Source organism: Parasteatoda tepidariorum, chromosome 11 (genome assembly GCF_982258835.1).
Source record: "Parasteatoda tepidariorum strain Cologne lab strain chromosome 11, Ptep-v5.0, whole genome shotgun sequence".
NCBI classification, from domain to species: domain Eukaryota; kingdom Metazoa; phylum Arthropoda; class Arachnida; order Araneae; family Theridiidae; genus Parasteatoda; species Parasteatoda tepidariorum.
Window position 1 is genome coordinate 44,616,268 of NC_141765.1, and position 15,743 is coordinate 44,632,010.

Consider the following 15,743-nt stretch of genomic DNA (forward strand, 5'->3'; position numbering starts at 1 on the left):
CAGCATAAAAGAACTACTCTAAATACCATTTGTCGCCATTATCTAAACTTTTAAAAAAATTTTTTCACATTTTAAAACAATAATTTTGTAATTTATTTCAAATTTCTCATATTTTTTTTACTGAATATTTTTAAAGTTACATAAAAAAAAAAAAACATAAGACAAAAAAACTAGTCTTTTATAAATATATTTAGGCTAGATTTACGAAGTTTTGTAGTGATTACAAACAACAACCAAAGTAAAAGCTTTTGTAAGCATATGGAACTGGTTGAAATGCCTGTTTTCAGTAGTTCAGGAGAGATGCAACCATTTCTTACAGCTTTTTTCAGTTTTGTTGCTGAGTTAATGTAGCTCTGTGATTACTAAGTGTTATGGACCTACATGAAAATATTTATCATTTATCGCCATTAGCGAATGATCCCCAAGTCAAGTTCAAGGATTGTGGTACTGTACTGATCCAGAAATAAAACAGTAAAGAATGTCATTGACTTGTCACTGACACATTGATGGTGCTTCAACGAAAAAATTAACAAGACAAATAAATTTTTCTTTGCTATTGAGGAAAAAAGTTGCGGTAATGTTTAATTGATTGCCATAATTAACAAAAATTCGAGAGATGAAGCCTGAAATCGAGAATCTCACACAAAATGGAGCAGAATTGCACATAGGAGTATAAGAATCCTTCCTGACGAATCTAGCTCAGTGTACCCGCATACGGACTCTTGAGTAATTCAACTAACAGGATAAATAATTGACACTTTTGTATGCCGGAAATGGATTGTGGTTGAACAAATAGTGAAAATGTTGAATAGAACATAGTCAAAATCACACTTTTTGCACAATTCATGGCAACAATCATCTTGATAACGAAACTTCATATTGAAAAAGAGAAAATTGAGCACTTTTTACAAATACCCAATAAAGAAAGCACCTTTCAAAAAGGCTTTGCACCTCGTTTACAAATGTGCTTATTAATAGATGGATAAAGAGATTAAGAATTTATGATCTGCTTCATGACACAGATCATTTTTTACTTTTTTCTTCATTTAGGGCATTTTCTTTCCACCTTTTTCTAAGTTTTGTTTTAATTTTTGAAGTATAATTTGAAGTGCAAATTTATTTTATTTAACATAAAACTTAGTAATTTTTTAAGTTTTAATAACAATATTCGTTCATTTTTCAGTGATACTTGTTTTATCTTACCTTTTAGTAAAACAGTATATTAAATGATCTTATCAGCATAATGAATTAGTACACATCAAAAAGAATATAACGTATGGTATATTTTTTTGAAAAGAACACCTGATTTTCATCTTTTAAGAAGAATTAATGAAGATTTTGTTTTTAATTCTTTGTTGAATTATTATTTAATCAAATTCTTATTTATCTTAAAATATGTAATTTTTATGTACAATATCTTAAAATGGGAGATATGTATCATTTTAAATAAATATGTATCACTTTTATTAAAAAAGGATCCAAAAATTTGGAATCCTAGATCTTAGTAGTTTACAAATGTAGTGGAAATAATGCATGCTGAATGCTTTTTCATGAGAAAAATCTCATTAACAGTAGATTTTGAGTTGTTAATGTTCAAAATGTGCCATGGTGAAGGAACCATGCAAGTTCTTAGGCAAGGTATCATTCGTAGATAAATGTCAAATTGAACGTGGAAAGAATAAATTTGAGAAACAAAAATGTAGTCCATTAAGAGTGTCTATGAAAAAGGGAAATTAAAAAGGATACTATCAATTGAGGTTACCTAACCCAATTTTAAATGAAAAATCTATTTACTGCTCTATTACTTGGAGAGGACATTAATTTTGAGACTATACAAAGGTTTATTTAAGAATTGATATATGGTGTACCAATACATTTTTATTGCTTTCTCTTTTAGTAAAATTCAAAAAAGCCGCTCGGCAAAGTATCCCAGACAACTGAAATAACTTTGTCCATCATATGTTTTCTCTCTCGAAAGTTGACTTCTTATGAATTTCCGATTTGCAAGGGACAAGTGGTATAATGAGTAAAAAGTAACCAAGAACAGTTGAAAAATAATCATAATTATTAATTGTATTTACACTATATATTTGTCATATCATTACATTCTTGAAATAAAATTTTAGCAGATAATTGTTATCTAAAATGGTAAAAAAAAAGAAAAAAAAATACATAAAAGAACAAATGTCAAGATTTCTTTAATAGGGCCCTATCATTCCCTAGGAGATTGAGTTCTGAAAACGTCAGCCTGAGAAATGCTAGATATATCCACTTTCTCAGAAATGGATTTTTTTTTCTTTGTTTCTCAGATAAACAAACTTTCAAGTCACCATCATCAAAATTATTTAAAATTTTTGCAGGCAATACTTTAAAGTTTTTTTTTTCTTTTCCCAAATTGAATGTTTTGTTCTGTTTAAAGCGTTTTCACTTTATTATAGCTGGTTGAATAACAAGTAGCATCCTCCATTCTACTATGATCAGGATTTCATACTTGTTTTTACACTCTGTGGTAGTTAGCAAGAGATGGGCACAGTAAACCCAATTTCCCCATGTTTCATGAGGTAATACTTAACATCAAAGCAACAGCATGAAAATTTAGGTATGAAAATTAGGTGCAATCATATCTGTTCAATGGTTATTATCACAAATAGTCTGTCCCTCAGAACTTCAGAAATAAAAGTTGTTAAGGTTCTCGATTTGCTTGGTTTACAGTCACATAATAAATCATTATTTCCACACATATAAACTATCACAAAATAGAAATAGTTTTGTCTGAAACTTGTCAACAGTGCAACAACTAGAAAGAGCACTCAAAGGTCAATGAGTAACTGCTCTTAGTTGCCAATTTTTTTTTAAAAGAAAAGGGTAAGTAAAAAAAAATATATATATATATAAAAGTATCACAAAAAAAAAGAAACCAACAGGCATATTATAAAATTGAAAGAAATAGATTCCAAAATGTAAAAAAAAAGAAAAAAAAAAGAACAAAGCTAATAATAATTAAAAAATTTCATTATTTACAGCTTTAAAAATTTATTTTAACTATAATGCTTTATTGATAAACTTTTATAGCCAAAATGACAGATACTTGGAATGCGATAAATTCTAGCATTTTAAGAAATAGCATTAAGAAAAAATCTTAGAATGTTATCTGATTCTTAAAAATTCATAATAAGAACTAAGGGAAATTAAATGCTGATTTTTATATACAGCTATAAAAAGTGGTCACTAAGAAATAGAAATTCTCAAAAATACTACTAACTATTAATTTATAAACATAATTTCCAAAAGCACATTTTATTTTAATATTGCAACTATGTTTTTGAATATATATTTATAAACATTTAAAGAAATTATCATTAGCAAGGATGTGAGCACATGAACTTTATTATTATTAAATAGTTAGGCTACGCATAATTTTTTATTTTTGCAAAACTGCAATTAATGTAAAAGTAAGAACTATTAATTTTAAATTTAATTTGTATTTTTTTTTTTTCAATAGTCGAAGTATTTGTCATTCCAATCTAAATTAAATTAGTTTTCACATTCGACACATTACTATAGAAAATAATTTTTTATAAGACTTTCAAATATAACATCATAAAGACAATGAACAATCAGAAAAGCTAAAAATCAAATTAATAAAATGTAAAGAAACAAACCTGAACATCAGAAGGACTTTCTTTGCATTGCGTTTGAAGCCAGTTTAGGACAAATTTGGCACTTGGAATGTTAAGCTTATCATTTGGAATGTTATCATTTGCATCAATATTTGTATTGATACAGTCCTGTAGTTGAGTCAGAATTCTATTAACTAAGGCAATGGAATCACTTTGAACATTACAATCAGGTGCTCTTGTTTTAAAGCCAGATTGTGAATTAACCATATCATTATTGGTATCAGAAGATATATGTTGGGAATTGTTATTTCGAATAAACTCAGTATCTTGTTCTTGGGTAGCTGAAAATAAAATAAACATTAAGAATGAATTAACTCACAGACAGACAAAATTTAAAACTTTAAAGGTATTGATCAAAACTTAATAATTATTAAAGGTGATAATTACTAAGTGTGAATAGTATATGACCAGTGTACACATTTTTAGGAAGATTTTGGTTTAATCAGTGTTACAAATAAAATTCTACTATCTTTGCTCTTAAAAATAACATAACTTTGGTAAACTTTACAGATGTAACCCCTTTCTGTTCTGTTTTTATAAATTTTTGCATTGACATGCTTGCTCATATTTTGACCAATGATTTTGGCATTTGAAAGAAAGAAACTTGGTTTAGAACACAGTGTTGTGAAATCTGTAAAAAAATATAGTTAACATTAAGAACAAAGTCTGAAAATTGAACTGTCATGCTACCACATTAGATTCCTTGTTTACTTCTGGTTATATAGCAAAGAGTCAGCTAGAGAATGTCACTGAATCATGTGTACAGGTGTAGGTTCTAGTGTTGTATCATATGACACTGTGAAGGCTTAGTACCATATGTTTAATAACAAGGACTATGATTTTTAATAACACGATACTAAGGCCTGCCTGCAAGAACTTATGGAAGAAAATTGGTATTTAACCTTAGGAGGGTTAGCTAAGGAGTAAGATACCTTCCTTATCCATTAGTAGCGTCCGTATTCATTAGTAGCGCCATGCATCACATAAACTTGATGTACAAGTTCAATAGCTGGAAGCTGCATGAGCTGATTTAAGCAGATAAGGATAGATTTGTTTAGGCCTGCACTGATCCGCTCACCTTTGGCAATGCTCTGGATCAGATTGTCACTTGTGAAAGAAAGGGGTTTTACTTCAACGCAAACGGAAAGGATCCGTTTCTATACATCGACATAGCTGCAAAGTTCAATTTGACTAAAAAAAATAAGATAATGCTTTGTATATGGTGGGATTGCTAAGGCATTATCCTTAACGATTATCTGGATAAAAATAAAACCATCGAAATTAGTGCGCACAGCAAGATGCCAATCTGCTTTCATGAGCAAGAAGTACTATTAAATCAAGATAATGCAAGACTATGTGTCTACATTCATCAGCTGGATTCTGAATGGGATCTTTTTCCACACCTACTATATAAACCTGACATCATTCCTTAGGATCTCTGTCTTTCCCTCACCTGCAGTTACATGTTACTGGTGGAATCTTCGATTCAATACTGGATGACCTAAATGAGGTTGATTTATTTTTGAATTCACAGCCACCAAGTTTGGACTGAAGGCTCTGAAAAACTACCAAAATGATGGCAGAAAATCATAGGTTAGGGTGATGATTACTACTTAATAGTAAGGTATAAGTACTATGTTCTTGTTTTTTCCCCTAACTTTATTAAGATTCTTTGTTGGCAGAAAACTTTCATTACAATTTGACATAAGAAGTATATGTAAGCAATACTGTTCTAAATATATGCACTTGAAATATGTTATTTTCTCTATCAACTGGTGATAAATTATGCTTTATTAGAGGTGGCTACAATTTTCAACAAGTTTTAGTTGAAATACCTATAATAAAGCTAGCTAGATAAATATATAAAAAACAAAAGCTACTTATAAGTTCAGCTTGGAATAATCAAAGAGGCTATGTTCAAAAGCAAGATTCTACTTTCATGAGAATATTTCAATTCCATTCATTTAGCCTTATTTCATTGAATAGCATTTCAGGGACTCAATTTTGTTAATCACAAGTAAGGGTATGTTAAAGAACTTTAACACGCTTTTGCCTCTTATTAACTTTCAAACTGAATCTCTGAAAAATAGTTCTTGATCAAATAGTTATGTTTCCTAATACAGTAAAAGATATTTTTCTGTTTTTTTTTTCCCCACTAGACTGTACCTTTTCCACAAGGGGATTTTTTAGAACTTTTTCAAGCATAAAAAAATTTCAATTACCGCATTATGAAAGTTTTTCAGTTCCTCAGGGAAAAAAGTCAAAAATTTTTAAGACTTGTACTTAGCAAATCATGCATGAACTATGTTAATAAAATTGCTAAAAGTATGAGAAGTAAAAAATAAATCAATAAATATTACTTCATTAGCATAACATTAATGCATTTTTTAGAATAACATACAGCATACATTAAAACAATAAAAATATTTCATGTTTTTACCAGCAATGATATCATCCATTTGTTCTAGAGCTGCCGCAAGAACTTCACTAGCATCTAAAGGCCTATCTTTTATCTGTCCTTCTGAAGAATTAAAATTGATACCAGCAAAAGATTTTTCCATTTTATAGAAGTCTATATAATCAAAATGAGAAAATTGGAAATTTCTTAAAATAAATAGCAAATAAAACAGTATAAAAATAATTATCAAAAGAATATAATAGATTAAAGGTATCTACATGATATGTTAATGATAAATAAATAAATGATAAATTATGTAAGAAAAATTGCATTCTTCTGGGATCATAAAGAATCTTTTTTATAGTTAAACATTGACATAAGTCAAGCAGTAACATGAGCAAGTATAATAACAAACACTTCTTTTTTTACTCATTTTGATCCTAAGATAGTGCATGTGTTTTTATTGCAAGATACATCATTGTTAACCAAGAAAATTGTTTTTCTTTATGATCCAAAACGAATACCACCTTAAAATTTGGCACACACATTGCTAAAAAAAGGTTAAATAAGATCTATTTTTCAGAAAAACTTAAAATTTTTATTTTACAATAATTTGGCTATATTCTGGCCTATATATTTTCCAAAATGCTATTAAAAACTGAATAAAATGACATAAAATTGAATTAGATCCTTAATTAGGACAATTAGTTCCGAAGTTAGAGTTGTTTAAAAACTGTGAAAAAGTTTTGAATTTTCAAAAATACATAATTTGGAAATAAATGCTTTAAAAGAATAATACATTTGGTATTTTTCATACACTTGGATAGTTCTATAAATGAGTCAAAAACAAATTAAACAAACGTTTCCAACATTTTAACCATTGGTTGAATAGGTACAGAAATGTTAAATTCAATTGAACAATCGAAACATGTAGCAAGAAAAAGGCTTTTGTTTCTGTGCAATTGAATCAATATAAAGCTTGTTGCACAGCCAAAATTCATTAAGATCACCCAACCTTAAATTTAGTCATTAAAATTAACTATTTAATTCAATAATTATGTAAAACTCTTAGGAACAATTCGTTTAATTTTTTTTTCATTGAGTAACTTTAAGAACTTTGTAATGCTGCAAAAATCAAATTTTTATCTTACCATAATTTTAAATAATTCACCATAATAATAGAATAAATTTCTACTTTCAAATCCATAACAAATAATACCACACAAGCACAGTACCATTACATTCTTTAGCTTCATAAGTTCTACCACTCCAAATGGTAGAACTTAGGTAGATAATCGTAATTTTCCCTTTTGCAAAACAGCTATTCAAACAAAATTCCATTTATGTTTAAACTATAGAAAGATTTTTCTTTCCTATTCAACTCAATGTAACTATACCAATAAAAACCAATAAAACAATACCAATAAACAGTAACAATACCAATAAAAAGATAAACTAATCAATTTAATTTTATAAAGTGATTTTCATTTTTTCTGCTCTTTTCAAACTTGAATGAAGAATACAGGAGTTTGCAAAGTGTGTGCTATGGTTACTTTGCATGGAGAGAGAGAAGATGTGATGTGAGGTATCCATGATTTCAAGCTTTATACTGATATTTTTAGAGTTCTGTTGCAATTTTAAAAAAAAATTTCAATGAAGAATTCATAGAGATTTGGATTTATTTAAGACCTGTGTATTCTGTTCCTAGTCAAGAAGTTCTGAGGGTTTTTATTTCCATAGCTGAGTTTTCAGCCTTTACGGATGAGCAAATCGAACTTGAAAATAAATAATGAAGAAATGCATATAGCCATACTAAGCGTTATTCAATAATTTGAAAAATCATATAATAAACACTAAATGAATTCACAATACTTTTGAGTTCCCATGGTACATTTTTTTAATATCAGATTTCTATGTCAATTATTTTTTATTAATTGCAATGAAAGTACTTGAGTAGATGTAAATATAAGTTGCATATCAGCGATGTTTATATTCCTATCGTCTACCTCTATAACAGGAAATTTATTATTTTTGTAAAACCAGTAGCAATGTTTGCATGTATTACTACATAATACAAGTACAAATCATATACTTTATAAGAACTCGTCCAAACAGAGTAAACTTAATTTGTCACAATCTCTCTAAATTACGCCTGTCTCTAAATTATCTTGTAATTTTTTTTGTTTTTTTTTTTGCCTTTCTATTGTACAAACTCAGATCATATATGACCATACAGAATTCATTCTAGACCTTGAAATAAATATAGCATAAGTAACTGAAAAGGGCATTATATTGTCAAAAGGCTTATGATTTTCACTGGAACAAACCTATTTAAAGTCTTGGGGACTTCTGGGCAGTAGTCCGCAAAAATCCAAAAAGGGGAAAAAAAAAGAAGCAAATAACAGAAGGGGATCAACATGAAGTCTATTACTTGAAGTCACAGTAGTTTAAAATCTATTTTGCGATTATAGTAATGTGAACAGGCACCGATATCCACTCTTAAGTTTATGCCATCAAAAGAGGAAATTTTTTTTATAATAAATTATAATAGTAATAAACCTTGTTAATTAATGACGAAACGTGGGATACTATCAAAATTTATATTATAGGAAATACTTTTGTTTGCAACATATAAAAAATATCCACATTACATTAGAGAAACTATTAAGGAATATTTCATTCAATGGAATAGTAAAGATGAAACAAGCTTGTTCTAATTACATATTTCTTTTATTAAAATACTTCATGCTTTGAATAATCCAATTTAACGAAAGATTTCTTTTTAAGGAACTCCACATACAAATATAGAAGCGTTAAATTAAACAATAGGTAATATCTTAGAATTAATTTCTCGAACAATGCAAATGATGACAAAGTTTATTCACGGCGAAACACACAGATATTAAGTATTATTTGACACGAAATAAATATAATAGATTTATGACATATAACTTCAAGAGATTACACTACGCTCTAAATGTAAAAACATACCTGTCATATTATAAGCTCATATACAGAAATTTTAAACTTTTAATTAGTAATATCAAAACTAACAAACTTTTGTTTACTATTTACCTTTTAAAACTCGCGACGGTTAAAGTGATTGCATGTGCAAACAAAGAGCGGATAATTATTTGACGGAACAACTGTGTGACATATACAATGACGTCAAGAGTAAACCTTAGTTTATCGTAATCGGTGTTCTATAGCTACAATGCGCCATCTTACGGCGATTTAAGAATTCAGCTAGTCAGGTAAAAAAGTTTTAACAGGTACTATTTCATTATATTTTACAATATTTTTTTTACCATTTAAATGTGTTTTTCATCTAGTTTCTGATAATTACTATCAGCTTGAGGATCCGTTGTTAATAAATACATGCTAGTTAGCTTAAAAAAATTATTTAAAGTAGAATTATTCGCTACCGCAAGTTCGAACATTTTATTTTATATAATAATAATTGATTTCAAATCTCTGCTTTATAATTTAGGATGTTATATTTACCTCTTAATATTGAATAAAAGGTACATGATTCAAAAGTACTTCATTAATAGTCGTGATCGCAAAACTCGAAAGTGTTATCTGGGTAGAAGATCGGTTCCATGTCTTGACCTTAGAGGAGTGATTTACATGGAACCAGTCCTCTTTCCCTTGTTGCAAAGAACATTGTCACGTGATTCCAGGACGATTTTCCTTCCAGTAAATCCTACCCCCAGTCTTTTACTATGGAGGTGGACTGCTGAGCTTTGTTTTGAATGATAAAATTCTATTAAAAATGGTCGTTTACTGTTGTGCATACGGATTTGAAAATTTTTTTTATAAAAGGAGGACCTTTTACATTTTACAAATAAGATTTTTTTTCTTTTATATTCACTTTTAAGCATTTATTTGATTTGTAATTGGTATGTTAGCGCCTCAGGTTAAGGAATTAATTTAATTGGTTTTTAACAAGCAAAATACCTATTATTTTTTATATTTTTGTTGAAATTAACATACTATAATGTAGTTATCATATGTAGGTATTTTTATTGCATTTAAATTTCTTATAGATATAAATATTTTGATATTTTTACTGCTTTTTTGATGAAGCACGTGCATCGGATTTAGCGCATTTTCTTACACCAATATTTTGCAAATAAATCGCTTTTTATTTTCACTCTGTGACTTTTATTGATGCATTAAAATAATTTTTTTAATAACTTCAAGCGAATTAAATTATACATCTTAGTTGTACAAACTTATAAATACATAGATGTACATTTTATATCATAAATAAATTTATGGATCGAAAATAAAATTATCTTTTAATAAATTCCGTTATTAAATATAAGTCGAAAAATACTTTTTTTATCAATTAGAAAATTGTTTTATTATATAGGAAAAATTTTAATATAGGAAAAATGGTTTGAATTATTGGATATTCTTACTTATTTAGGAAATGTTACACTTACATTTATTAGTGTACATTTATTATTCAGGAAAATATTAAGTAACTATTTTTGAAATAACTTGGCATCAAATTTGAATTCATAAAAATAATTTTATTAATACTTTTAAAAAAACTGTAAAATTATAATTCCTAACTATCCCTTTAAAATGGAATCACCTTATGTAATTTTAAAAATTCCGTACAGTTGTATCTTTACAATATTTTTTAAGTTTTATTTTATTAATATTTCCTTAAACCAATTTATAAATGAAAAATGAGTTTGAGAATACATATTTTATAACTCATGCCAGAATGTAATAAAAAAGGATATGTTGATGTATTTTTTAAAATCAAGTGTACTTCCTATCTTAACAAATTACTATTTAAAAATAAGTCTTACTAAAGTTGGTAGAATAAAAAAGGATACTGAAGAAATATATTTTATAATTCATGCTAGAATGTAATATGAAATAGACATGATATATTTTTAAAAATTCAATGTCTTTCCTAACTTTACAAATTACATACGCCAGAATGTTATAAAAAACGGGAATGATGATGTTTTTTAAAAGTTCAATGTACTTCCCATTTGTGATTTTTATATATTCTCATTTCAGTATATAGAAAAAAAGATAGACTAAGAAAAAATATTTTTTAGTTCAAGCCATAATGTGATATAAAACAAACAGAATGATGATGTTTGTTTTAATAATTTGAAACAAAATGTAGATATCTAATTATTTCCCTGTTGTTCCTTAAATTCTATGGAAGTAAGTGTTTTTTTTTTGTCTCTTATGAAGTTTTGATAAAAATAATTAATACATATTATCATTTGAAATTTTCCCTTAATATTTTACGAAATTTCAAATGTATCTTCGATGCAAAAGATCATTATTTTTATTTTATTGTTTGGTTGTTGTTGTTAATTTACGTCGCACTAGAGCTGCACAATGGGCTATTGGCGACGATCTGGGAAGCATCTCGAAGGATGATCCGAAGACATGCCATCGCAATTTTGATCCTCCGCGGAGGGGATGGCACCCCCGCTTCGATAGCCCGACGATCTGCGCGCGAAGTCGAGCACTTTACGGTAGCACAGTTTAACGAGGACCAATACCGCGCACCCTCGGTCCCTACGCAGACTGATCCAAGTGGTCACCCACCCGCACACTGACCGCAGCCTCATTGTTTGGTAAAATCATATTTAACTAATGTTATAATCTTTTTTTGATTAAGCAATTAAAAGTAAATAATTAAATGTTGCATGCATATTATAATGTATTTTGATTAGAAAACTTATCTTTTACAATCACGAAAAAAATTAGGAAAGCATTCAAAAAAAAAAAAAAAAAAACTTCAGGTACTTTAAAAAATAGTCCTGCACGATGCGACCGCCAGCTATGAAAGTTTCGCCAAAAAGGTAACCCCCTTACCATTCATCTTTGAACAAGTTTTCAGAGCCCAAACAATAGACTGGCTATCTCTATCCTAATATCTCCTCTTAAGTCTTGACCCTCCTCCCTTCCCTCTCCTCCTCTACTCAATTGCATGGGAATTTTTACGAAATTTCCTTTGTCATAATATTTTTCGCATTTAATTCACAAAAATATCTTTTAAAATTTTCAAGACGCTTTATTTAAAAATAATGTTTAGTGCAGTTTTGAGTTCCATAAACAATCCTAACTTAAAATGTTATGTGTTTGAAAATTCAGACAGAAACTAACATACTTCATTCTCCTACGACTATCCATACGCTTATGGTGGAAGCATGTGAAGCGTTGCCATAGGTAGAGAGCTTTGCTCTGAGCCACCTGTAGCTCATCTTGAACGCCAATATAAAATTCATAACTGTGGAATAAACATTATGATTTGCTTCGTCAATATTGCATAATTGTTTAAAACAACAAAAATATGTAGATAGGAATAAGAACTAAATATGAAGAATAAAAACTAAATAAGAATAAGAACTAAATAAGAATAAGAGCTAAATAAATGAGAACTATCATATAAACATAACATGTGTAAAAAAGTAATAATAATTAAAAAAAATAAAAAACATGGATTAAAACGAGGTAATTAGTAGAAAATATGTTTTTAAAATTGAAAAAAAGCTGTAAATTTTTCCGATTGCATTACTTTCAATACTTAACACATTACTTTTTAATATTCACAAAAATCAATGACAAATCTTGATAGGGAAACACGGACACAACGTGGTACGTAGTGAAGTTTTATGTTTCTTCTTATGAAGGAGCTGTTTCCACCTAGTGAAAATGAGTACGACTAGACAATAATAATTCATTTTAGCCTGGATTTCTTGAGCGTAGGTAAAGTAGTTTTGGTTTTGCAACTTCTTCGGTATTGCAATTTCGGGTACTTTTGTAATCAAGGTAGGAATGTGGGATATACTTACTGGTTAACAATACAACTAAAGTTTGTAAGAGCTTAAAATGTGTTTAATTATTTCTAGATTACTAAAACGTCAATTAAGTATATTTCGCAAGTAATCTTACTTCTCTAAGCTTAATCATGTGCCTGGGACTAAATGGGTGAGCAACATCACAAGAAAATGTTCAATTAGTTTAAGCATGGTTCGAAGAAAATGCACTACCACCTTTTGCACAGTGTTAATACTTGTACCGCCTTGCCTACCAGTACAATCTCACGCTTTCCTTTTAGACTGTAATTTAAGTAATTTAAGACTGCCATCGTTAACACTTAAAATTACATTTCCATTATTTTTACATGTTTTTAAAATTTTTTATCCTTACTACCTTGTCTTGCTCTATATCCAGATAGGATGAGGAACTTGCTACGTTTTTGTTTTCGAATAAAAAAAAATAAATTTTTTTTACTTAAAATATCATAGTATATTAAGAATTTGAAAGTATAAGGTGTATATAAAATTATTTGTAGCTCTTTTAGTTAACTATTTTATATCTTTTTAAAAAGATCTTATAGTTATCGCGTTTTGCCCGCAGCAGTCTTCTAATAGTAATGCGTCAAATAAAACTTGGTTGGTACTTGTCATATTTTTGGAGTAATCTATTTCCGTATAAATTTTACTACCACATTCAATTAGACAAATTATAATAATTAATTAAATGAATTAATTTACCATATGAATTAAATTAATACATTTAGTCAAATTATTTTTCTCATTTAATTTAATTACAGTTGACATTTTTGATCATGCAGCTTTATTTTTTTGCCTTAATGCATAGAGTCTTTCGATTTTCATGTATCTTTTAATAAAAACCTTCGTACATTTAAAAAATAATTGAAATTTAAAATGTGTGTGTATAATAAATAAGTAAATAAGCTTTTCTTATCTTTCACATAATTGAATAGATTTTGTTTTTATATTAAGTATTTATTTTAACATTTTAGATTTATTTATTAAAATATTTTAATATGGTATGTTATTTTTTATTAGTATTTAACAAAAATATTAAAATTAAAATTGTATACGCTTTTTGTCATTTTTTAAAATACTTATGCAACCAAATCGAAAATAAAATTTTAAATTTTCTGAAAATGCGTCAATATATCTTTTTTTAAAATTATGCCTTCACCAATCTTCACGCTGCAATCTGCCTTAGTTTTTGAGATACATTATCCAAAAGTTGGAAAAATTAATCACGGAAAGAAAAAAACCATATAAATCTTTAGTATCACTTGAAGTTCAATGGGAAGAAAACCAAACCAAAAGAAATCGTATCTCTTTCTATAATTCAGAAAACTTATTTTTTCATTGCTTTAAAGATAATTATTAGTTTCATATCTTTTTAAATAATATAAAACGAATTCCTAGATTTTTTAAAAAATCTTGCGTCTTTAAAAGTGATTGTTAATTAGCTTTTCTTGTATAGTATTGCAAAAGCAATTTTTTTTTTTGCAGAAGAAAACTTGAAATTTTCCCTTTACACACGTTGATTTCTTGAAGTTCCTAAATATCATTCTCGAAATGTTAATGATATTGATTAATAAAAAATCTAGTCTTAATGACTTGTCAGATTTTAATAAAAAATTGTATGACTAAACAAAATGGCATGCACTGGTTTTCTATAAGTTAAATATTTTTCCCCCCTGATGAAACTATTGTATTGTTTAATCGCGTTTGGCGTAATATTTTCAAAGGTCATTATTTTGTTTTAAACTGATGATTTTTAATGTTATCTAAACTGGACTACAGATTTTATTTCAATTCTCAATGATTTTTTAGAGGGGAAGAGGGGATGCAGAAATTCATTAAACGAAATTTGATAACGAAAATCAAAACATGTTGTTCATCAGAAGTAACATCAGAGTTCATCAGGAGTTGTTCATCAGCAGAGGAGAAATTATGGTAAAGTCAATTCTGGATGAAATTAAGGTTAAATTAGTTCACAAGAAAAAAAAAATCATGAATACAACCATAATTACCAGTCAACAGGGTTCATAAAGATTTTGTTGAATAAGTAAACACATTTCCTAATAAAAACAAAGATGGAGAATCTAATGATGTGCCGGTGTTTTAACTACTGCATTATGTGACGTCATCAAAGGAATACTGATACCTAAAATCAGATAAAAAATTTATTCAGTGTGATAGAGGTGACTTATTAATAAAAAAAAAACTTGACATTTGAAGACATTAAATATTTTTCTCAAAAAAGTTATAGGGTATGATACTCTGATGCTTTATTATTATTAAATTTATTATTATTAAATGTATTATTTATAATTATTTATTATTTATTGTTCTTAAAAAAAACAGGTAATAAATGTAACACCACTACTCTTAAAAAATAATTTGGCCTGAATTTTTTCACTTAAAATAGTTAATTTAATCCTTTCTTTCGTTGCAAAATCTAAATAATTCGGTTAAAAATTTATTTCACACAGAAAGCTATACGACTCTATGGGTTGTAAAGTTATGGTTTTGAAAAATAAAGTAGTCTTGTCATTTTTGCGATTTGGTTAAAATATAAAACCTTTGAATAATTTTACAAATTTATGGAATAAAAGAAACTGAAGGATCTATAAAATTGGAAGACCGAATTTCTTAAAGTTTTGGAGAGTAGTCTCAAAAGGATTTTAAAGAAGAAATAATATTATTGTCAGTAACATGAGATCCTTTAAGAGTAAAAACAAAAATTTTTTTTCGTACGAAATATGTTACTTTTGAAACTTTAATCTATATATTTTTTTAAATAACATTAATTTCACATGCCAAACGCTGTTAAAAATTATC

The 15,743-nt window shown here is 27.8% G+C and overlaps 1 protein-coding gene across 4 annotated transcripts in view; it reads right to left on the bottom strand.

The window, feature by feature from the left end:
* Window positions 1-15,066, bottom strand: part of LOC107447993 (liprin-beta-1) — an 88,162-nt gene extending 73,096 nt beyond the window's left edge. For 3 of the 4 annotated variants that reach the window (XM_071187508.2, XM_071187507.2, XM_016063064.4), the window contains exons 1-3: window positions 9,070-9,179; window positions 6,121-6,252; window positions 3,663-3,961 (exon numbers count right to left, since the gene is read on the bottom strand). In XM_071187508.2, coding sequence (XP_071043609.1) covers window positions 3,663-3,961; window positions 6,121-6,252; window positions 9,070-9,076 — 438 coding nt within the window. In that variant the 5' untranslated portion in view covers window positions 9,077-9,179. Of the gene's footprint in view, window positions 1-3,662; window positions 3,962-6,120; window positions 6,253-9,069; window positions 9,180-12,235; window positions 12,356-14,932 lie in introns of those variants that run through there. The other variant, XM_087155212.1, reaches the window with a different exon arrangement.
* Window positions 15,067-15,743: the final 677 nt, after the last annotated feature.